Here is a 26,296-nt window from a genome sequence, read left to right on the forward strand (position 1 = left end):
TCGATGATGGTCACAATTCTCAGATACTAACTGCAATTGTCTGTTGGTTCATTAAAGCTTGTTGCTGCATCATTTGTTGTAGAGCTTGAGTTGAAGGGTCAATGATTGGCTGGGTCATGGCTGGTTGCATCGCTGGTTGCATTGCTGGCACTGTAAGACAAATACAATCAAATAAAAAATACCTACTGAAGACAAACAGTAATAAGTAGGTAGCAGGTAACAAAACATTTTTACTAGATTTATAAACATAAATTCATATAACTTAAAATTACCTTGCATTTGGTAGCCATTCATAGTGGGTACTGTGGCATAGCCTAAAGTTATACAATAGAAAGCAAAATCAGGATGAATATCTAGGAGTGCTGTGATTGGAGAATGCCAATGAGATCATGCAGGTGTTGCATTCAATTGATTTAGTCTTATAGGGAGTTTTTGATTTGTGACAAACTACGCATTTAGTTTTTGGTTGAGGAAGCACAGCCGACATCATTTAGACAATAAATTAAAATGCTGTAACCAGTTCCAAGGTTGTTGCAAAATGAGCGCTTCCTAAATTAAAAAAAACTACAATTTGTTGACAACCAAGAGCTACCCTAGAACAATTAAAAAGAACTTGAAATAGGTCTATGAAAACTATTATGTGCATTTAAAAGAATCATTAACAACCCACCACTATGCACAGAGCAAAGGAATCATACTTACCCTGCATTGCTGGTACACCTGCAGGCATCATGCCTGGTACCATTCCAGGGGCCATCATTCCAGGGGCCATCATTCCAGGGGCCATAGTCATGCTTGGCTGTGCAGCCATATTGATCATTGTGGGTTGCTGAGGGACTGTGATAGGAGGTACAGAAGAAATTATGGACAGTGCAAAGAGATAGATAGACAATGGGTAAAAGACTGCTGTATATAGCTTAAGGAAGATGTGCTTCATATAGGGTACAATAAGAAATTATCAATGCGAGTGATAAACAATGGATACAAGAAATACAGGCCCAATTCACAGAATATAGCGCGATAAACCAAATTTTTAAAGTCAGAGTTAAACGGTCAGAAACACAAGATGGTTGGTTTAAAGCTAAATATTTTGCAATTTTAACTGTGAATTGAGCTTGAATCCAATTTTCTCGAAAGTTTTCTAGACATTATAATATGGATGTCAACATAAACCAATCTACATTACTTTATGCAAGTCAAGTTCACTCAAATTACCAATCATGCAGTTTGAAAGTGCATACTAATATAAAACATCAACAGTTCTTTTACAATTTTCAAGTTTACTATGTGCATGTTAGAAGAATATAATTACTACATTTAAATAAAAATGGTACCTTGGTACACTGGTGTCTGAACGTATCCTGGTGGACCTTTCCCACCTCCTTTCAAACGTTTTTCCAATTGCGACGGACTAAGAAGATCTCCAGTCTCAAGTACAGGATTAAATACATCATCTACATAGCTATCCAGTTGAGATCGTGTTCCACCGTAAGGAATGGGAACACTTCGGATTTTCTTCCCGACAGACATGGCCGATTTCGCTGCGGATGAGTGTACACTTTCAGCATCACTAGATGAGGAGTGTGGATGAGATTCTACAATCGTGGGTAACTGATGAGGAGTTGGCGATCCATACCCCAAATGATACGGTTGAACCATTTCGTCATCCATGTCATAGTCGGGATAGGGTGTTTCGGGAATACTGGAAACACTGTTATCAGAAGGGGCGCGACCGTTCCAACGAGCTGCTGGTTGGTAATTGGGCATGACAACATCACCTTCCAGTAAAGCATCTATGTCTTTACCAGATCTATGAATCAAAAAATAATTCAGTGTAATTAATTATTATTATTAGTTCATTTTACAAGTTTAGGCAGACTATATCTCCATCAGGCACCACTGTTTAACTAAGCTATCTATTGTAAGAAATGTTATCATTTTTAATAGTTATAATATAGAAATAAAAATTAATTTGACTTCTGGAAAACGAAATGATTTTGATGAAAAATTATGTATCACCTTGTTCTTGACATTCGCTTTCTTTGAGCTGTGGTCATATGAACCGTTTCAGAGGACACCAGGAAATTTGACTCCTGCTCCTGGAGACCTGGTGGTAACTCCATCTCACCAATAAGATCCAAGACGTAGTCAAAGCCAGAGAGTTCATAGCGTACTGTACCTTCCTGGAGTTGCAGAGACCATCCTTGTAGGTTCTTTTCACTGCCTCTGTGGTATTCAGAACATAAGAAATTTATAATTTTTGTTTAGGCCGGTGTCTGTAAATTAGTTTTACATTCATCTGAATGATGGATGAAACTAAGCCAAGGACTGTCTAAAGCACCTATGATTGGTCCTAACATTGGATCATGGGCTTCTCTCGTCTGGTGCCCTCTTTTACCACAGGAGAGGCATGGGTCAATACGTCTGAGGCAGACACTAGATGCAGGGGATGCCATAAAAGCTCTAACAAGGCCCAACGTTCTTTCGGTGACCTGACAAGAACTGGTGTTTCAACGTGATAAAGCCGTATTTAAGAAATTTATAAACACCTTCAAATTTGGGTTAACTTTATTGTCGACGGATATACTATGCTCCATTTCAAATAGCAATGAGGAAGGTTCATAAAAATTTAATTGGTACATACCTGGCTTTTAGGGCCGATGCCACCAACTCTTCACCCGTTGTCCAAGAGTGTACTTGCACGGTGATTTCTTGACCATCCATAAAGGACAACTTCAAAGCCATCCTAGAACGCAGTCGATGTGCCTTCCACTCAAGGAGTGTCGATGGATACATACGAGCTACACCAAAATCGAGGGCATATGGGTTTATGTTGAGTAGCTTGTGTTGACAGTAGGATTTAAAACCGTTGTATGCATGGTCTGAAACATATCTAAACCAAAAAGGTTGCGGTTAATGATTGCTTTAATTCTCTTGTGTGTACTGGTGTTTATTTATTAATAGATATGAGAAAGGAAATCTGTCCACACTCGTAAAAACGAAAACAGCTAATTTCACTTCACAGTATCCTTTTAAAAGCATTGGTCATTGGTTTAAATCTCCTACAGTGATACTTACTTCAGAAGGTATTTATAAAGTTTCTTCGATGGAGGTACACAGCCTAGCAGATTAGCCATCAAAATCCAGCCTCGTTCATTCTCAGCTTCAGATGGGTTTCCAAACGTTTGGTTGCATAGTTGGCTGTAGATTTCATCTGTTAGCTTTGGGTAGTTTAAGCCCTAAAGAGACAATGTTAATTATGTTATACCATGATTTTGACAAATTAACACACCTTTAAAAAAATGGAATATTCCAGGCAAATTATAAAAATACATTCTCTATAATTAGAATATTGATTATATCAACATTTGGCCTTATTCACAAATTGACACACCTTGCAAGAAAATGGAACATTCCAGGCTAATTATATAAATACATTTCTCAATATCTATAATTAGGATATTGATCATGAACACACTTTACCTCCTGTACAATAAAATTGCCATAGATGTTTGCTGTGTTTTTTTCCATCTGCTGGTCTCCCATAAACCTTTGAATCAGTTTAAACATTGCTATTGCTTTAATCTCATCCTCTTCATTAAAATTATGAAGGGATGATGTAATTGGCCGTCTTGAAACACCTAAATCAGAATTCTATAGAAACCAAAACCAAAAGGATTAATAGTCTATTTTTATACATTAGTAGTTCAGAACAATCCTGATATTGTGCCAGCATGACTTGACCAAAGGACCCTAGAAAGTACATCTTTCGAGTTGAGTAGGGGGTTACCCGGTGTACTAGCTAACACACACTGTCGTGGACAGACGTAATGGCGTCGTAGTTGACTGCCGATAGGGGAAAAGAATGTTGTTGAAAAGGTGTAACATTGATTGATTGAAATATATATTTATACTGGGTAACCTCTTCAGTCAAAGACTGGTCTCCCAGAGGGCCCAGTTATGATCAGTGGCTGTGATGTACTAATACACCGGGGTAACCCCCTACTCGTCTCGAAAGATATACTAGGTTCTTTAAAGTGCACACGAGCTAGATGTGTACACTGGACCTACGGTTTATAGTCCTTATCCGAGAAGACTCGTTCTACCACCAGAACCATGGAGTGAGTGAGTCTCGAACCCCTGCCGATGTTATGGCTACGTAATTACGGTTCCACTGTCTTAACCGCTCGGCCACTCACTCATATCTCAGTCCACAGCGCTCTGATCTTCAAAAAATAGCGGTATATAAATGTTGCATTATATTATATATTATAAAGTTAAGTACACTAACCGATCAACAGAGGCATTAATTCGAATATTACAAAAATGATTAAGAAGCGCGACTTACCCGAAAATAAATGTTGACATACTTCGAGAACGGAAACTGATTGATGTCTAATGGAAAAATCAACATTTGTTGATTCGGCGCAACTTTTCCAACAACTTTTACAATATTTCGTTCACTGTGAGGAGAATTCCACTCTGAAAAAAATGTTTTATATATCAAATAAGTAATACATTATATTATTATTGTAAAAATAAATAAAAAAACAGAATCTATTATCTTATAACTTACCATTTACTTTATTCAGTACTGCAGAGAGTTCATAAGGTATATCAAGGTGAGAAACATCAACAGGTGACGGAGATTTTTGAATAGGAGGTGCTGATTGGTGTGTTTTCTGGACGGCAGCATGCTGTTGCTTCATTTGAAGTAACTTAAACAAATAAAACAAAAAGTTGGTACAAGAAAAAAGAGTAAGTACATATGTGCAGTAGTTTGATTCATTACTGCAGTAAATGCGGTTAATTACTGCATCAACTGTAAATAGATTTTGAATTGAATAGAAACATACCATTTTGTATCTTTTCTTCTGCTTGTAACCTCTGTATGCAGCCTGTATGAGGATAATGCTCCGAACCATCAACTTGTAATTCTTACGTGCTTGCCAAGCTCTAAAACACTTTTGAATATCTACAGCGGCTTTACGCTGGTTCAAGAAACGTTTGCGCATCAGGTAGCCACGTACATATCGCTGCAATATGAGCGTAGCGGATTTAACGATTCTAGATCGCCGCATTTCTAGATCACTTTCAAGTCGTTCCCTTAAGAAAACCTACAAGAGAGAAATAAAGAAACTGTGTATTCATTTAAAGTACCTACTAAAATAAATTTTTATTTTATCTGTGCTTTCATTGACAAAAAATGTTGAATCACCTTGTAGGTTATTTTTTATAGTATATCTTTATTACAACTCTTTACTTGTTTATATTTATTTTATTTGTATTTTTATGTGAGCGATTGTGCCGGTCATGAATTTCTGCAAATCTGAATGTGTACAGTATATAAAGTGACTGAAATTTGCAGTGAAGCTGTAGCTTGGTAGTTAACATGCTTGCCTTACAAACCCAAGGTCCACGGTTGAAGCCTGACCTAGTGCCAGGATTATAACTCATGACTGTTTCTACCAATGAGATTTAGTTTATAAAGCATGATATGGTTCATCCATTTTCTAATTAGCGAATTACTTTTGTATATTTTTATATGTGCAATATTTTGTTAAATTTTACACAATTTAGCCTTTGGCTACATTGTAAATTTTCGTTTTATTGAATTATTGAATAAAAAACCTTGAAGAAGAGATTACTTGCTGTTGGATGTGTATGACATTTTAAAGAAAACTTACTTTTGTAGAACCTATTTGGTAATCCTTGGCAAATAATGATTTATCTGCTGTGTGTAGAATTTGTTTGCATATTTCATGCAAAGGCATTCGGAAAGATACTTGATCAACTAAAAAACGGTATCTGTTAAAAAAAGAGAAAGGATGAAATAGCAGTAAAAACACAAGAAATCTACACTTGGATGTACGTAGAAATCTAATTGTTGATGATATGAAAATACTTATTTATACAGACCTGTCAATAAAAGCTGTGAATGTCATTCGTATTGGGTAACCTAGCCTACGAATGCGAATTGTTTCAAGCATCCCCGAATATCGCAGTTGATCCATCACCAATGGCCGGTCAAAGTTCAACGGCTTCTTGTCGTTGTTCGGTTTAATGCATCGAATAAAGAATGGGTTGCACCTTAAAAAACGTAATAAAATTGAATTAAAAATTAGACAATACACATCCCAGACAGTCAGTCATAAGCTAATATTGTCAAACAAAATTGATAGAGCTACCACGGCAGTATTAAGATTTATATATATTTTTACATTCTTCATTTTGAGAAAAAAGTGACCTACTTAGTCATGTTTGCCATCAGATCGTGTAATGATTCGTTGAATCGTGTTCCAACGGTAGAAGCCCGCATCTTTTTCATTGAGTTCAGACCCTGGGTCATCATTGCCCGCGTCTCTTCTGATTTCCGCAGATTCTTGAACATTTTAGAAACAAGCTGCAAAGAGGGACAGACAATCAAATTCTGAATAAACATTTCTATTGAATTTCTATACATGTTATATTGGTCTTTTTTTTATTCAAGCTCAAAACCATTTTAATACCATATATCCTCAGGTATAATCCCATCCTCAGGTATAATCCCACTTCTGGTATAATCCCACCCACCTACTTTATTTCTGATTTCACAAACAGGCATATCCTTGGGTATAGTCCCAGTATTGACTTTTGGTCTGGATGTAGGTCTCTCTCTAGGCAGTTAGATGACTTTTTACAAGATGTTTACCAATCATTATTTTCATGAACCAGAGTTTTCCAGAGTATAGTCCCACCCCCCAAAGAACATGTTCTAGGGGGTAGGGTTATACCAGAGGATAATATATACTGTATATTATACAGTATATACAAAAAAAACTTACTGGAGCTTTACTCTTTATCAACATTTCTAAAACGTCAACTCTCAGCATATCACGATTTTTATCCAAGAAACCGGTAGCCTTATATTTGACAAGACCTGCATAATGACGAACGCAGAATTCTGTTCTTGACATCTTGGGTTTCTGGTAAAACTCATTGTGGTTATGGTTGTGATGACATTTATCAAGAAACGACGAATCTTTACCCTGTAGGATTACAAAATAGAATAAAAATTGAAATAATTATAGCATTAAAATTCTAAAATTTTTTGGCAACCAAGTGGTTGACAGCTGGAATGTTCTAAAGCCTGAAATTGAGGACCCTTTCCCAGGAATAAAGGGTCAAGCTAATAAGTATCAAGCTTCAAATATTAACAATATTTATATCAAATATAACATTTTTTTATATACCCTAGGAAAGCTACTCTCATCATCCAGAAGATGGAAGATTCCGATTGGTCGTTTGCCAATCATATCAAGGCACATCTGGTTATCTTTGTACGCCACATTCGTCCACTTGATGTGTTCCCGTATATATTCTTCCTAATATAAAAATTACATTAAAAATTAAAATTTTATACTGATACAGGTATATACCGTACATTATAAGCACAGATCTATACTAAATAATTAGATTTTATTTTTCTTGTATAGGTGTTTGTAAAATTGAATGAACTTAAATAAAATGAAAGATGAAATGAATTAAAATTAATATCTAACCTGTTCAAGATTGAAAATGTGACGATTGAAAAAAAAGTGTAGGTTCTCATTTGCATAGTTGATACACAGTTGTTCAAAACTGTTTGTTTGGAAATCCTGAAAAAAAAACAAAAGATGTACTACAGTTGGTTCAAGAGCCAGATGTGTACACTACTACATTTTATCGAACCCTTGCTGATTTTATGGCTACATATTACGGTTCCACTCGGCCACTCACTCGCTCAAAAGAGCCAGATGTGTACAATACTACGTTTTAATGAACCCTTGCTGATTTTATGGCTACATATTACGGTTCCACTCGGCCACTCACTCGCTCAAAAGAGCCAGATGTGTACACTACTACGTTTTAATGAACCCTTGCTGATTTTATGGCTACATATTACGGTTCCACTCGGCCACTCACTCGCTCAAAGTATACTTTAGTATAGTTTACCTCAAAGCCAAATATGTCAAGGATTGCAATCGAAGACACTTTTTGCGCTTTGTTAACCACTTTGTTGATGTTTTGAATCAACCAAGTAAACAATGTTGAATACAGTGACTTTCCAATAGCATCCCTTAAAGACAATATATAATTATTACTATATTTATTAATAGCTACATAATCTTACATCTTACTTAATCTTAAGCTCTGTCTAACTAGTTTGACAAAAAAAGTGTGATGTGCCCAAATATGGTAGTGATATGCTTAAATATGCTAATGATATGACATCATCATGTCCATATATGAGCACATCAAGTTTGATAGTGTAGACAGAGCTTAAGATACACATACACATATATCTCCTTTGGTATAAATACTATGTATAGTAAATGGTCCTTGATAATTTGATTATGGAATGGAAATCAAATCAAATTGTCATCATATTTTTGACGTCACATAACAATCTCTTTGACATTTGAATGCAATTAAGTTACAATTCAGTAAATATTATTTGTCTATACTATGGGTACTGATATTAACCACACATAATATGCCTTTTTCTTGAACATGGATATCTTTTGTATGTAGTATTTTTTTCCATCAAGACATTTTTCAATTTACCTAGCATCTTGTGCTTGTTCATGGGTCAAAGGTGACATGATTCTTTCACCACCAGGTTCCTATGGAAACAAATATAAACAACAAATGAAACATATCCTATTTATTTGAAATGTATAGAATGACGAAATATTATTATTATTAAGGATCCACAAGAGTCACTTCTCACAACCTCTGACCTATCATAACCTCTGACCTCTGTTGCATAGTCTCAGTTAAAATCTTATACTTACTCTCATGAACTTATGTGTCATCGCTTTCTCAAGTTTTTCTGACGACACCATTAGTAGTTGGGCTGACTTTCTTAGTTCTTGAACGTTAGACACAATCAATGATTCTTCTCGGCCATGCTGGTACGTAAATAAAGAAGTATTTTATATTACTTAAAAGATTCTCAGTGAATGAATAATTATAAAGTATTTGGAATATACAAATTCATAACAATATTTTTAGAATTACAGAACCATTACTTGTGATTAGGTAAATTTGATATTACTTAAAAGATTTATCGATGAATAAATAATTATATTATTTGGAATATATAAATTCATATATTTTATTTAAAGAATTACCTGTGATAGGGTAAATTTGATATTTCCAAGGTGTAGTACAGCAGACAGGACACTAAAGATGGCTTCCATCTCAGCTGGCTGGAACTTGAGGATTTCCATAGCCGACACCAACCGTATAAAAGACTCAGCATCCTGACGACTGCTGATCTGCGGACTTCCACCCTAGAAACAATTATTAAATAATATTTATGTTATTATTTATAATTATGTTAAATATTCACTATTCATATTAAATATTCACTATTCATATTAAATCATTTATATTCATATTCACTCATTAATATTCATATTGAATGATTTATATTCATATTTACTCATTAATATTCATATTGAATCATTTATATTCATATTCACTCATTTATATTCATATTAAAACATTTATATCCATATTCACTCATTAATATTCATATTGCATTATTTATATTGATATTAAATCATCTATATCCATATTCATTCATTAATATTAATATTGAATCATCTATATCCATATTCACTTATTAATATTCATATTGAATCATTTACATCCATATTCATTCATTAATATTAATATTGAATCATCTATATCCATATTCACTTATTAATATTAATATTGAATCATTTACATTCATATTCACTTATTAATATTAATATTGAATCATCTATATCCATATTCACTTATTAATATTAATATTGAATCATTTACATTCATATTCATTCATTAATATTAATATTGAATCATCTATATCCATATTCACTTATTAATATTCATATTGAATCATTTACATTCATATTCATTCATTAATATTAATATTGAATCATTTATATCCATATTCACTCATTAATATTCATATTGAATCATTTACATTCATATTCATTCATGAAAATTAATATTGAATCATTTATATCCATATTCACTCATTAATATTCATATTGCATTATTTATATTGATATTAAATCATCTATATCCATATTCATTCATTAATATTAATATTGAATCATCTATATCCATATTCACTTATTAATATTAATATTGAATCATTTACATCCATATTCATTCATTAATATTAATATTGAATCATCTATATCCATATTCACTTATTAATATTCATATTGAATCATTTACATTCATATTCATTCATTAATATTAATATTGAATCATCTATATCCATATTCACTTATTAATATTCATATTGAATCATTTACATCCATATTCACTCATGAAAATTCATATTAAATCATCTACATCCATATTCACTTATTAATATTCATATTGAATCATCTATATCCATATTCACTTATTAATATTCATATTGAATCATTTACATCCATATTCATTCATTAATATTAATATTGAATCATCTATATCCATATTCACTTATTAATATTCATATTGAATCATTTACATCCATATTCATTCATTAATATTAATATTGAATCATCTATATCCATATTCACTTATTAATATTCATATTGAATCATTTACATCCATATTCATTCATTAATATTCATATTGAATCATCTATATCCATATTCACTTATTAATATTCATATTGAATCATCTATATCCATATTCACTTATTAATATTCATATTGAATCATCTATATCCATATTCACTTATTAATATTCATATTGAATCATTTACATCCATATTCATTCATTAATATTAATATTGAATCATCTATATCCATATTCACTTATTAATATTCATATTGAATCATTTACATCCATATTCATTCATTAATATTCATATTGAATCATCTATATCCATATTCACTTATTAATATTCATATTGAATCATCTATATCCATATTCACTTATTAATATTCATATTGAATCATCTATATCCATATTCATTCATTAATATTAATATTGAATCATTTACATCCATATTCACTTATTAATATTCATATTGAATCATCTATATCCATATTCACTTATTAATATTCATATTGAATCATCTATATCCATATTCACTTATTAATATTCATATTGAATCATCTATATCCATATTCATTCATTAATATTCATATTGAATCATTTACATCCATATTCACTTATTAATATTCATATTGAATCATTTACATCCATATTCATTCATTAATATTAATATTGAATCATCTATATCCATATTCACTTATTAATATTCATATTGAATCATTTACATTCATATTCAGTCAGAAAATTTAGTATGTGTTCTATCTATGTGAAATGTGTTTTATTTAGAACATATTGTGTAAATATGTATTGTGCTACATTATGGTGCAACTATAATCAAGGTACCTTGCGATCTCTCCAGGTATGCTACAATAATTGTTGCAAAGGCCTCGACATTGCAGTGCCAGCCTCATGTTTACGGAATGTAGAATTCCCTCTTTTTATGAATTGTTAATCAATATATCAATATATGGCCTGATGTGTAGACTTAATGCAAGCAAAAATATTTTAATCTCAACGATTATAAGCAACGTCTTAGTTAAGTCGAAGATGCTCTCCAGATGGAATGCCATCCTGAGATGAGTAGTAGTAATTTTGTTTATTTTATTTATTTCATTTATATGTAATTTACTTTCTATGGACCACTCGAGTTTCCGAAATAAAAGATTGAATGAATGAATGAATATTCACTCATAAAAAATTCATATTAAATCATCTTAAAGATGAATGAATATGGATATAGATTCTATATCCATATTCATTCATTAATATTAATATTGAATCATCTATATCCATATTCACTTATTAATATTCATATTGAATCATTTACATTCATATTCACTCATGAAAATTCATATTAAATCATCTACATCCATATTCATTCATTAATATGAATATTGAATTATCTATCCATATTCACTTATTAATATTCAGAATCATTTAAATTCATATTCACTCATTAATATTCATATTAAATCGTTAATATCCATATTCACTCATTAATATTCATATTCACTAATTAATATTCATATTAAATCGTTAATATCCATATTCACTCATTAATATTCATATTCAATAATTTATATTCACTCATTAATATTCATATTAAATAATTATATTCATATTTACTCATTAATATTCACCCATATTCACAGACTTTCAATTATAATCCCATATACATACCTGGTTTAAGTAGCGGTAGTTTGAAGCATGTCGCAGACCATACTTAGCTTTCTCTCCCTCTGACATGCCTTCTATCATCTCATAGAAAATATGGTAATTTCTCTCTCCTGGAGCCTGGATAATGTAAAAATAAACTTGTATAATTCATGATTAAATATGTATAAAATATCAATTTAAAAAGACCTTTGAAAAGATTGAGTTCGCTGGTTTTTTTTATTCACAATTCACAAAAAAATGTATTATTATTTTTATAATACTGTATATAATTATGAATTAAAATATAATAATAAAACATACCTGATGAGCTATTCTGGACTTTTCAAGGAGATAATCCGTCGTTTTTGCACCAGTAATAGAACCACTACAAATATAGAAAACACATTAATTCATAATTACTGACCAGAAAAATAAGTGAATGTTAAGGTCTTACAATTTGTCATTCCATACTCATACTCCCACAGAGCTTAAAATCTTATCTCATATTCTGAGAGGACTCCATAATGTAAAAGTACTTATTAATACTGTAGCACAATAGTTGACCCCTTTCTTTAACCTCATTAATGCAATTGAAATGACTTACTTTGTGAAATATACTTCAATATATTTTCCAAATCTACTTGAATTGTCGTTTCTGATCGTCTTCGCGTTCCCAAATGATTCTAGGACTGGATTTGCTTCTAAGATCTAAAAACAAAAAATGAATTTTCATCTTAATTATTAAAATATATAAGTAGTTAAATTTAATAAATTTGTTCTTTTTTCCCTTGTATTTCCAAATGTATCAAATATTTGATAATCCGAGTATTATTATTAATATCTACACTACAAAACTAAGTTTGACAAAAAAGTGTGAATGCCCAATAATGGTAGTGATATGATCACATCATCATGTCCATGGTTACATCACATGTTTTTGTCACATAAAGTTTGAAAGTGAACACATAGCTTAATTTTTATCTTCCTTAACAGTACTTCATTTACTCTACAAGACTGTACCTGTTCTGTAATAAGATTGGATGAGGACTTATTAATGGCTGCTAGATATTGCATAATAAGTTTTGTACTTTCGGTCTTGCCAGCCCCACTCTCACCACTAATCACTATACACTGGTTTTTTCCGGCTTTCTGCATGCTCATGTAGGCTGAGTTGCCTATTGCAAATAGATGACTGCGGAAAAGAAATACACCAAAATTAGACACCTAACTTTGCCTCCAGTTTATCAATCATTTTGTTTATTTATCAAACCAGTTCTTTTATCTTATGGAATGGAATGGATATACAGTATTTGCTTAGATTATTTTGAAAACTGACTTAAGAAAAATCATTTATTTAAGCAAAGTTAGTTTTTTTTGGAAAAGCAAGATAACTCTGGTGTACAGATTTGTCTGACATCAACAATAAAAAGCCACCATAAACATTAAAAAATTAGAGAGGAATACTTTACTGTATATATATATATATACTTTACTGTATATATATATATATACTTTACTGTATATAGCCACGAAAGCTAAAGAGTAATTGTTGAACAATTGGAGTACAGAAGGAGGTACTTACGGGGGTAATTGGCCCAGAAGTACACCTTCATATTTTTTGACAGTGTCAACACCATAGACGTCAAACAGCTGATAAGGATTCACAGCTACCAGTATGCTACCAGTATATGTCTGAAAACGAAACGAAATAAAATAAAAAATGTCAAAATGGCTGAAGGAAGATTTTAATAATTTAAACTGTAATACATTTTAACTTTCCTAGAAATTTGTTTACGTCAATGTAAGTAAACTGATCAATTTATTCACCATTTAAAATTCATAATAAATTGATTAATGAAAAAATTATATGAAAAGAAAAATAAAACAAGTCTATGCACACTTTGGCTAATATTCGCTTTGATTGGAGAAGTCTTGTTAAGTGCGCTATGTCGCAAGACATTCAGCGTTCGTGATGATGAATAAATTGAAAAAAAGAACATACAGCAATCATGTTACTGAAATGTTCAATCACAGCATCCTCTCATTATTTGTAGAAATTGTTTTATGTTATAGACTTGACTCATCAAAATAATGGTATTATATACTGTAAACTACCATATAAAGAATGATTATATTTATACTGAAAATACACATAGTTAAAACAATACGTAAATAAGTTTAAGCAAAAGGATAGAAAACCCTGATTGATTGATTAATTGAAATATATATTTATACTGGGTAACCTCTTCAGTCAAAGACTGGTCTCCCAGGTGGCCCAGTTATGATCAGTGGCTGTGATGTACTAGTACACCGGGGTAAACCCACTACTCGTCTCGAAAGATTTACTAGGTTCTTTAAAGTGTACACGAGCTGGATGTGTACACTGGACCTATGGTTTATCTGTCCTTATCCGAGAACACTCGTTCTACCACCAGAACCATGGAGTGAGTGAGCCTCGAACTCCTGCCGATAATATGGCTATGTAATTACGGTTCCACTGTCTTAACCGCTCGGCCACTCACCTGACAATTTTTATTTCTTCAGGCACAAGTGGCCAAAGATTACCTATAGTAAATTAATAACTGTCCTATCAGATAGGTAGTAATCCTCCTGATACAGGGCTATTTTGTGAACCAGCTAACAGGGTAACCCTGTACCAGTCTAGAATGATGAACTGGGTTCTTTAAAGTGCACATGTGGCTTATTATAACTGTATAGTCTTTCTTTCACCAGCAAAACTAGGACCAAGTCGGCCTTAAACCCATGCCGATATTGTAGGTTCTTTAGATATGGTACACAGCGGCCTTGCCTTAACCGCTTGGCCATTTGACTCAATTACAATATTGTACAGTATAATATTATACAAGAATATGATTAGTTTAGATTAAAAAGATTAGATCATATACAGTGCGTTGTGGCAAAACAAAAGAATGCTTTAATGCCGATTACATTGCCATCAACTATAAACTGTATATATTATCCTATGGTAAATACATTCTTCATTCAATACATTATACTGTATCTTCATCAAGTCAAAGGAAACAATCAGTCAGTCAGTGAAATATAGTATGACGGGTATTAAAATTACCATGGTTACCATAAACTAAATTACCATTACAATAACATTATGTTGAAAGAGGCACTAACAAAACATCAATATTGTCATAAAAATTGTATCTGTATCAATATCTTAATCATGTCCCCGATAAGGGGAATTCAGAGACCGAAAAAAAGTTTGAAAAAATTGAAATTAAAATGTTTAAAATGGATCTAAAAAAAATCAATTTGAGGTTAAAAAGAAGTAAACAAACTGTATGGTGTTAATTTCACTGTATATTCAAGATTAGATATATACGGTAGCTGCTGCTTTTCTTTTTTCGAAATTAAACAACTTTTTTTGGTATGGTCTATATAATAATTTGAGTAAGGAAAGAGTGGGTTGTTATTGTAAAACTTGATGGTGGGTGAACGTATGACGCCCTAATAAATATCAGGGAAAATTTTCATTTAAAAATTTTGTTTAGCAATATTGCTAATCAAACTGATTTTTAAGTCGAGAAACATAGTTTTGTATTGTATTTTTTGCTACACAATTTTCAAAATGTGTAGCAATAAGGTTGTTTTGTATAGCTTTTTGCTACGCTACACTGGCGAAAATGTTCCCTGAATATCCCTGTTTATGTGTATTACATGTAGAATTAAATGAATATTTTTCTTTTCGATTTTAAAACAGTTTAATTTTTCGATAAAATAAATTTTACACTATCACACACAATACAACTAGGTGAACAAGCCCCACGACCCTGAACATGTTATTCGGCCGCCATATTGTAGCATAGCGATAATTTTCACGCAAACACAAACGTATCCGGACGGCCCCTGAAAACCGATGAAAGCGGCATTTCACAAGTTATAATATTAAATGGTAATATAGGTATTCAGGAGACATCATTGTAAAGCGTAAATTTTCTGGTGAAACACATATTCAGGCAACACCCCTATTGAGGAGAAATTTTGTGTCTAAAAAAGGTGTCTCTTAATAGGGGTTCTAAAGTTTTCAGTACATCAAAAAATAGTAAGCTATTTATTTATGAAAAACAACCTCATTCTTGGGGATTCAGAGGAGATATGCTGAATTATGTAGGATGCTTTTACAGAAAGAAAATGAACAGTAAAAAGTTCACTTGTAATTATGCTGACGATTGACATTTCACCTGCTGTGATAAACAAATACGGACTTTGCACATTTGATCTTGTTGGACCAATATTTAAATTGTTAGATTAGTGGCACTTTGAAAATTCCAATTACTGCACTAATAAATATCATACTTCTTCCGTCTTGCATTATAAACAATTAAAACAAAAAATAAATGACAATTTTTTCATAACTTTTTAAGTTTTTGCAAGCTTGGCAATTCATTGCTTGTGATTATTTGCTAGGTTTATTGTCAATACTTCCGTAAAATAATACTTACATAAATTAATCCTTTGTTGTATCTTGTCTCTAGATTAAATATCAATGATCCCTCATGTAGGTCTCTAAACAATACAAATCAGGGAAATAAAATACATTATTTTACAAAACTGTAACTACAATTGAAGAACTTCTCAGCCTTTCCTAAATTTTGAAAATTATTATGCAAAAGATAGAGGACACCAAATTAAACTCAGCCCCTTATTTCACAATTTTTAGGCCTCAGGCCCCTCTCATCTATTTCAAAATCATCGAACCTTCCCTCTGGGACAGCAGACGAAGGAGGACAGTAATTTATAGACTGTGATGGCAATAAAACAAGGACTGAATACAGGTTCCAACTCGTCAAATTACGGTCCCCTTCAATCTCGTTATTATCAGTGGTATCGTTATCATACCCTAATCATAATCTCATCAAAATTAATATAAAATACTAAACATCATCCCTATTACCATCATTAAATACATGGATGTAATACATTTATAACTATGTGATTAAACTTACTAATTATTCTTATCATATATGATTTACATCATCCCTATCATGTCATTTTGGTATTATGTAAAGCTCTGTTTACACTATCAAACTAGTTTGACATAAAAAGTGTGATGTGCCCAAATATGGTAGTGATATTTCCCAATATGGTAGTGACATGACATCATCGTCCATAAATGGGCATATCACATTTTTTTGTCACATAAAGTTTGATAGTGTAGACAGAGCTTTAACACATTGACTGCCAAGGCATTTTCCGTAATTTCTGTCCCAGTGCCAAGTCCCGTTTACATATTAAATTACAGTTTGAAAGTGTAACATCTGGTCACAGACTATCATGATGTCATTCAAAATACGATGGCGGGAAAAACCGTTGAGACGTATAAATACGTCACTGGCAATGGTCCAACAATTTTATTGACTTTGCCAGGAACGTAAATATACGTCGGGGATTTTCCGCGCTAAAATCGGTCAAACCTATCATCGAGAGATAAAAACAGTAAACCACACTGAATCATTTCATCCTTTATTATTTTTATTTACTATTAGTGCAATTTATGACATGTTTGAGATGATTATATTGAGTGTGAGGGCACCATCGTATCAACCATATTCAATGCATGAGGGAATAAACACAAACAAACATATGACATTTATTTTTAGATTATCGTTTACGTACATCATTCATAAACTGCCATGCGATAATTCCTGTTCCAATCACCACTGCCAGCGATTCTACATACAATACAAAAGTGCTACGATTTTGACGTAGTATTACGTCTTGGCAAGTAGCGACACGCAATTTTTGACGTATAAATACGCCGTGGCAGTGAACGTGTTAAAAACGATTTCTGAATGAAATACATACCTTAATGAAATCATATCTTCAACCTCTTGTACTTCTAGGTTGTCATGGCGAATACGTATCCTCTTGTTGTTATCAACTACTTTATATTTCTATCAAATAAATATGAATAAAAACCTAGTGTTAGTCTAGTCCGAGTAAAAATGATCAGGCACGGATTTAGACGGGGGCTAAACATGCTTTAGCACCCTTCCCGCCCTAAAAATTAACACCCATGTTTAAAATTAAAATAATGACTATTTTTATTTTTCTGCAACCAGACGTTTTTATCATTTTTTTATGAAATATTAACTCCACCCTAACATGTTATGTACTGTATGTCCCTGATGATATTGAATGGAACCAATCAGTACTGTAGCATAAACACTTTTTTTTCCTTCAATTTGATTATTATAATATTGTGTATTATGTTTCTTCATTTATTTATATATTATTTTTGAGTTATAAATATATTTTTTTTTGGTTTTACTGATAACCTTGAAAATACTGATTAAACTATTATTTTTTTTAATAAACCTGAATAAAAAAAAGTAAATCCTTCCTTTGGTAAAACCTATGAAAATTATTGCATAATAACCTTGTTTAAAAGAGTGAAGCATTCATAGCATATTATAATAAAAAAAAATTACGTTATATATTTTTTAATGATATCAGTCTTTATAAAAACACAATAACAAAAATGATATAATCTATCATAACAATAACCGTAAAATTATGAAGAAATGCAAATTTGAAATCAATACAGAACTAGCTTATTTAATATTTTTATTATTATATATCCAGTAGAAAAAGTCTTGTGGTAACGAAAGTATAATATTTCATGGGAATTCTGTCAAATAATGTATACAGTTAGTCTCTATTACTTTGGCGACACTCTGAACTTTAAAATTTAATATACAGTTATTATATTTGCGGATTATAGATTGCGACACATTACTATCAAGACTCGTCTTTGATTGGCCAATGATGAATATCAAATAAGAAATCATCAATATGGAGATTAAACAAGGATATTCTTGTTATCGAGTTGTAAAATTAGAAATTTTAATTAATTATGTAATTCACTAAATACACAGATGATGATAGTGATGATAGCCTTGAATATATGAATATAAATGAGCTATCACTGAATTTAAAATGCTGTATGTAGGTGTCTAAAATCAACTTAAAAAGACTTTATGATAAAATACCTTGATAGTGTTTTTCATTTTAAAAATTAAGATTTAAACAAAATATAAATATTTTTTAAATCCCTCCTTTAGGACAATCCCATTAAAATGGACCTGAAATGGATTTTCGATTTTTTTCATTTTAGAATGATGTTTTGGGGGCTATTAGGTGTTGCTAGAATGTATATTGTTACAAAATATAAATTGGCCCTTTTGGGGAAAGCCCCATTTGAAAATCAAAAAAATTTGCGGGTGACGTCACTTTGCGAATATATTCCTATCCCTCCAATGGAAAATTTGCAGTTTTTTGGCTATAACTCTTGAAATCTATGGAGTATTTTCTAAAAAATGCTTGTGCATTTGCAGAAACGTATTTAGAATTTTTTTAGATAAAATTATTACCGTATAAACGATTATTCATCGAGTAAATGACGATTTAAAATCTTAAAATCAACGTTTTTTTTCTGGCAATACCGAAGTTGGCCTGGCAACGTTGTCCGGGATACAGCTCCGTGCGCAATGATGCGTATCCATATTTTCCGTTCGTGTATTTTGTATATCGTTCGTAATTTATACTGCTAAAATGTGTTAGTTTCTTTAGTTTTTAGTTTAGCAGAATTAAATTAGTAATATGAGATGATAATTTATTTGTCACGAATCAGGCAGTTCGAAAACGAATTTTATTCATATTTTACTTTGGCTTGACAATGAGCGAAGCAAGTTGTTGATATCGCTTTGGTCCTTGGATGCACATGAAACGGAGCCTCGCGCTGGATTGGGGGCCTAGGCCTAGTAAAGGTTTGGGAGGTAGGCCTTCTAAATTCGGGTTTTAGAACAAACGAAGTACATTTTAGTGACCTATATTTCAACAACATTATATATTGAATAAATTAGTATCAACGCTTCGTGTATCTTTCTAGGCCGTCGATCATTCACTGACTATCGGGCGGCATACACGCTCTCGATATCATCGTGTGTATATGTGACGTCGTGAATATAGAGGCTTCCGACGGCCGTTAAAATAGAATATTGCAATGGCGTGATTAATTTTCGCTAATTTACCATGGTATCTTAAAATTTCGTTTTTACTCAAAATACTATACATTTTGTTTTTATTTGTATGGGTTTGTGTTAATTTGATACATTTAAATAACATGTGTGAATTTCTTGAAAATCGAAATTCCATTTCAGGTCCATTTTAAGGAATTACTTTGTTGGGTGCCACAGTTGTCTCTTCCTCAAATAGATTTATGTATATATTCAATTTTTAAGAAGAATCATACTCATACACTAGAGACAGAAATATTAAACCTCTTTTCAAATAAAATTTGTGAAAATGTTATTGATAGTAAATTGCTTTTCATCATAACATAATCTATTTTTCATCAATTTCTTTAACTCCTTACTGTAGAGTATACCATGCTAGTTCTACTCAACCTCTTGAATAAGTAATAGGTTAAACTAATATTATTATTTATTCATATAAAAAACCTATTGTGTTTAATAAATGCTTTGTATCATAATGACAGGTTTTTTCATATGGTTACAGGTAGAGTGTTATTGTTATCACTATGATAAAGAGTACAGTAAATTTAACCTGTAAAAACACTGGTATTAAGGATTGGATTTGTAAACACTTCAATTATATAATATTAATATTATAATCCTATTCTGACATTTCATAACAATTCTATCTGTTTAACATAATTGTAATCATTTTGGACAAGGTTTGTTGAGGGTAATCAACTGATCTGGTTTATTGTGGCACTTGATTTTTATCTATAGATATTTTGTAATATGTGACTCAAATAAATGAAATCTACTGCACAAATAATAATTGTCTCTTCCAACCCAGCTACATGCAAATTGTAAACTCTAACAACACCATGTATAAAATGCTTTTTTACCAAAACAGATTAGGCATACAAGAATACAGTATATGGGAAACCAAACAAATTAGGCTAGCTCAAGTGTGTACTGGAAGGGAGTTGATGGGCTGTATGTCTTTTTCAGCTTTCCTTTTTCATTATTTATCGCTTTTTAAACTTCTGTTTTTTATCGTATTAATATTCGAAATATTTAATAAGAAGAACTTTTATTGTTATTTTATTACTGATAATGGACAAATAAAGCTTTTCAGTATAGCATTAGCATAGTACAAAAAAAAATGTTTTGAGCTGAGATGAAAAGTGGATTCTGGTCTGGTGACCTAAGCTTTTCATGGATGTACTGTGCTAGTCAAAAGGTGGGCCCACATTTAAGTAATAAACCCTACAGTACCCTATAAGGCTTATTTACAGTCTTCCCACCCAGCATACCTAATTTCAATAGAACAAATCCAAGAAATCTTGATATACAGTATCTCAAAGAACTGTTTTTATCTTATCTACCCACTAACTTTTTGACACCCACCAAAACAATGTACGTATTATATAATCCTACATTACACTAAATTTACATAAAGACATTATACTGTACATACCTTTCTATCTGTGATACACTCAATCTCCACAAAGCCTTTCTCCAGCCCTCTTACCCAGTAGCCGGGAAGGGGGTAATCAACACCCCCATCAAACCAAACAGGCGTGCCCTAAAACACAACAAATAATGAATAAACTACTTACATTTTGATTTTATATTCAACTGTCTATAACAAAAACCATGGCTCAGTTTTTTTTCATTAACAAGTTTGTTCCTAATTATTCCTTTACTAAAACTTTACTTGTGTTACACTAAAACTCTGTGTACAAAAATAATGTGATGTGCCCATTTATGGATATTACTACCATATTTGAGCTTATCACCACCACTTATCATGCACATCACACTTTTGTGTAACTTATAGCGTAGACAGACCTTTTTATTTATAGTGATGTAAAGTTTGAAACATATACTGTATTGCTCAAGAATAAAAAAAATACCAAACAGCAGACATATTACACTAGATTACCAGGGTTATCGCCTCAACGTTGCTTACCATCAAAGGCTATTAAATCTGTCGGTGCTACTGTGTAGTATGATAATAATGTTAACATTACTGTATGTATGTTTAAATCTACAGGCTACTGTAGGCTAAATCTTTTTGAATAAAGTTACCATAATACTGCAGTTTACAGTAAATGTACATACTGTAGGCTTACAATTAAATGGGATGGGATGTACAGTATTATAGAAATAATGTACCTGTACACTAAATACTGATTTTAGATACTGTAATATAGTGTGTTAACTGTGTAACATATATATTGCATTTATAAGGTCGTTTGTTCTGCATAATCTAACTGCAAATCTAAGACTTTTTACTTGCACTGATGAAGGGCTAGTGTTGCCCGTAAGCTCTGCTAACTTTTCTGGCTGTTTTACTTCTCGTTTTGATTTAGCTTTTCGCTTTTATTTGTATCTCCATTGAGATCCAGCCACTGATACCCACAGCATTGTCATTTTTTGCCTTTGGAAACACCACTGGCATATTACTATAGAACAAAACCACCTGATGATAATGATATACTGAAATTTAATTAATTAATTTGAAACGATAAGATGAGGAAATCTGTGAGAATGAGAAAAAGTTGTGTATTGTCTGTATATGTACAGTACAGCCCAAGCAAAGACTAAAACAATTCCCAGTTTCGTGTTGTAAACACATATATTTGATTGCACTTTATACGACAGTAAACTTTGTAAGGGGGATTGGTAGTTTATGGATATTAAAAAGCAAAATCAATATACATTGCAACTTCATATGCTTATGATCTATAGAAATCAATACCAATTGTTATGGGGCTTTTCAAAATGTGTGACAGTGACAGTAAATAATAATTTTCTCTATTATTGTTGTTGTATCTTATTTCATTGTTCACACAGAGCGAAAGTCCTTTTTGATCTAAGATTTTGCGGTAAATCATGTAATAAAGTATAATAATAATAATAAGTATAAGAACTAAGGAGGACCAAGAGTTTGGGCTTGTTCAGGCTTTTATAAATTACAGTACTTTTATTTAAATTGAATTACTGTAAAATACAGTATATTTATTGAGATATCGAATCGAAACCAGAGGAAAATGTTTTCACAGTACATTTTAAATCATGAATAAATTATTGAAAATATTTCACCTACATAATATGGGGTTGACATTCCCTGCCCTTAACCAACATATAGTATACAATTAGTAGAACTTAAGAACGCCTTAAAAATGTCAACGTTCCCTTGGTAAACATTGCCACAACGGTGACAAAATCTATGGACAACACAAGGGCAGTACAGGTGACAAAACGTTGATGACTTAACGGTCTCTAGTGGCAAAACGAAAACAGCCCTAAGTAGGTGTAACTATAGAGTATGGACAAGCGCCAAGTGTTTAAATAAGTCAACTAAAATAACACTGTTTACACACAGAGTCTTTTTTAAAACTCAAAAGCAATTCCCACGTTTTATTAAAATATGGATGGTTAAAGTAGGACGGTTCTTCCAAAATTATATTTAACACGTTCACTGCCACGGCGTATTTATACGTCAAAAATTGCGTGTCGCTACTTGCCAAGACGTAATACTACGTCAAAATCGTAGCACTTTTGTATTGTATGTAGAATCGCTGGCAGTGGTGATTGGAACAGGAATTATCGCATGGCAGTTTATGAATGATGTACGTAAACGATAATCTAAAAATAAATGTCATATGTTTGTTTGTGTTTATTCCCTCATGCATTGAATATGGTTGATACGATGGCGCCCTCACACTCATTATAATCATCTCAAACATGTCATAAATTGCGCTAATAGTAAATAAAAATAATAAAGGATGAAATGATTCAGTGTGGTTTACTGTTTTTATCTCTCGATGATAGGTTTGACCGATTTTAGCGCGGAAAATCCCCGACGTATATTTACGTTCCTGGCAAAGTCAATAAAATTGTTGGACCATTGCCAGTGACGTATTTATACGTCTCAACGGTTTTTCCCGCCATCGTATTTTGAATGACATCATGATAGTCTGTGACCAGATGTTACACTTTCAAACTGTAATTTAATATGTAAACGGGACTTGGCACTGGGACAGAAATTACGGAAAATGCCTTGGCAGTCAATGTGTTAAACCTGGTGTTTTAAACTCTGTCAACACTATCAAACTAGTTTGACAAAAAAAGTGTGATGTGCCCAACTATGGTAGTGATATGCCCAAACATGGTAGTGATATGACATCATCATGTCCATATATGGGCACATCACATAAAGTTTGATTTGTAGACAAGGCTTAAACCCCCAAATGTGTACTGTTTGTGTCAAATATATTATAATTTATAAATGGAAATAACTGCATACGGTACAAATCAATTTCTTAATATCTAAACCAACCATACAAACATACATATTTTATGATTCATTGTAAGACATAAAAGCATCAGTAATACCGAACGATTCTGTTTACAGACAATGCTGATAACAGAAGCTAATTAGTGTTAATCATTAAAATTGAGATGACACTCTGTATGACAGACATGAATATTAATGGTTAGATCATTATAAAATCAAAGGAGGGCCGAGTATGAAACTGATGAATACGAATAATGGCAGGTTTACTAACATAAAGGTCTGTCTATACCAGTACTTAAGTTAATATCAAAAAAGTGTAATGTGCAAAAAAATGGTAGTGATATTGCCAAATACAGTATGGTGGTAGTGATATGACATCATCATGTCCATATATGAGCACATCACATGTTTTTGTCACATAACGTTTGATAGTGTAGACAGAGTTTTGTTTATCTTTTCTTTGCTATTATATAATCTCAACTCCTCTCCAATTGTTCTCACATCTGAAATCCTAGAGCACAAATTTCTTTGAATTTTTACCACATTCTCGTTCATCTGTAAGGTGGCGGATACAAGATTTTAAAATAGGGGGAAGAGAGCCCAGGGGCTAAACATGGTGAAATGACGGGCAGAGCTTAATTTGATGTCCTACCTTTTTTATGACAATTTGCAAAATTTAGGCAGTGGAGCTGGGCACCCTTGGATCCGCCCCTGACTTACTATTTCCATTATTTTACAAACATTATTATAAAGTTTAAGTTTACCTGTTCCATTTTGCTCAAACTGCAACTTGTAAATAATTATCCAATAGTGGGTTTTGACCCAAAACAATTCTCTGACATTGAATCTTGTCCTTTTTAGTGCATTTTACAATCATTCTGAGAAAGTGAATAAAATAAAACATATTTGTTTTAAACAATTAAAAAATAAATTAGCTTATCATACTGTATTAATAAAGAATAAATAAGACTTAAGCTATGTCTACACTATCAAACTTTATGACAAAAAAATGTGATGTGCCCATACATGGACATGATGATGTCATACTGTAGCACTACCATATTTGGGCACATCACATATTTTTTGCTCAAGCTACAGTAGTTTGATAGATAGTGTAGACAGCGCTTAAAATGGATGAGGTAAAATATTTGAGAAAAAAATGGTGATTTGCAAAATGAGATTGTCGATAGTTACTATAGCACGCCTAATAAATTCTAGATGGAAAGGGATTGTAGGTACAGTACTGTAGGTAACAGTTACACAAAAATACTATCATACCGATACCGTATAAACTGTTGATGTTTTCTGAAAAAAAAACCCTTTGAAAACAGACATAAGTGACTGTATACAGTAGTTATATTAAATTCTTCACACTTGACATCTCACATGCTATGATTCTAGTAGAAGTCTCAAAACTATGGACACATTCATTTCTATTAGAACAGCAGGGAGGTGGGATTATTGTAAAACAATTTTTGAATTTCATACTTCAGTTAAAATATAAATAGTAATCTCAATTTTGACAATGGAAACTACAGGACTTTATTATTCCAATGAATTGTATTGCCATTGTAAGTAAAATTGTCACCTTTATAAAGCATGAATTGTTATGTACCGCACTATTGAAATTTATTGGCCAACCATATGCCAAAATGTATGGCTTTAGTAGTAATACCGTAACCATACAACTATCGCACTTAGTTAAGAAAATAACAATGTTTGCGTTCCTAAGTGTGTATTTCAAACGGATCCA

At 32.0% G+C, this 26,296-nt stretch overlaps 1 protein-coding gene across 1 annotated transcript in view; it reads right to left on the minus strand.

The window, feature by feature from the left end:
* Window positions 1-26,296, minus strand: part of LOC140061797 (unconventional myosin-XV-like) — a 43,658-nt gene that overhangs the window by 14,705 nt on the left and 2,657 nt on the right. Inside the window, exons 2-31 of the mRNA XM_072107918.1 lie at window positions 25,308-25,421; window positions 21,715-21,822; window positions 18,067-18,155; window positions 16,704-16,767; window positions 13,811-13,920; window positions 13,249-13,420; window positions 12,833-12,936; window positions 12,550-12,613; window positions 12,253-12,366; window positions 9,156-9,317; window positions 8,817-8,933; window positions 8,587-8,645; window positions 7,975-8,098; window positions 7,542-7,637; window positions 7,233-7,364; window positions 6,825-7,028; window positions 6,252-6,403; window positions 5,920-6,090; window positions 5,688-5,808; window positions 4,857-5,117; window positions 4,577-4,718; window positions 4,349-4,482; window positions 3,484-3,654; window positions 3,079-3,239; window positions 2,645-2,893; window positions 2,020-2,226; window positions 1,335-1,810; window positions 703-837; window positions 273-314; window positions 32-150 (exon numbers count right to left, since the gene is read on the minus strand). Coding sequence (XP_071964019.1) covers window positions 32-150; window positions 273-314; window positions 703-837; window positions 1,335-1,810; window positions 2,020-2,226; window positions 2,645-2,893; window positions 3,079-3,239; window positions 3,484-3,654; window positions 4,349-4,482; window positions 4,577-4,718; window positions 4,857-5,117; window positions 5,688-5,808; window positions 5,920-6,090; window positions 6,252-6,403; window positions 6,825-7,028; window positions 7,233-7,364; window positions 7,542-7,637; window positions 7,975-8,098; window positions 8,587-8,645; window positions 8,817-8,933; window positions 9,156-9,317; window positions 12,253-12,366; window positions 12,550-12,613; window positions 12,833-12,936; window positions 13,249-13,420; window positions 13,811-13,920; window positions 16,704-16,767; window positions 18,067-18,155; window positions 21,715-21,822; window positions 25,308-25,316 — 4,269 coding nt within the window. The 5' untranslated portion in view covers window positions 25,317-25,421. The remainder of the gene's footprint in view (window positions 1-31; window positions 151-272; window positions 315-702; window positions 838-1,334; window positions 1,811-2,019; window positions 2,227-2,644; window positions 2,894-3,078; window positions 3,240-3,483; window positions 3,655-4,348; window positions 4,483-4,576; window positions 4,719-4,856; window positions 5,118-5,687; window positions 5,809-5,919; window positions 6,091-6,251; window positions 6,404-6,824; window positions 7,029-7,232; window positions 7,365-7,541; window positions 7,638-7,974; window positions 8,099-8,586; window positions 8,646-8,816; window positions 8,934-9,155; window positions 9,318-12,252; window positions 12,367-12,549; window positions 12,614-12,832; window positions 12,937-13,248; window positions 13,421-13,810; window positions 13,921-16,703; window positions 16,768-18,066; window positions 18,156-21,714; window positions 21,823-25,307; window positions 25,422-26,296) is intronic.

The sequence above is a fragment of the Antedon mediterranea genome, chromosome 1, assembly GCF_964355755.1.
Source record: "Antedon mediterranea chromosome 1, ecAntMedi1.1, whole genome shotgun sequence".
In the NCBI taxonomy this organism is placed as follows: Eukaryota; Metazoa; Echinodermata; class Crinoidea; order Comatulida; family Antedonidae; genus Antedon; species Antedon mediterranea.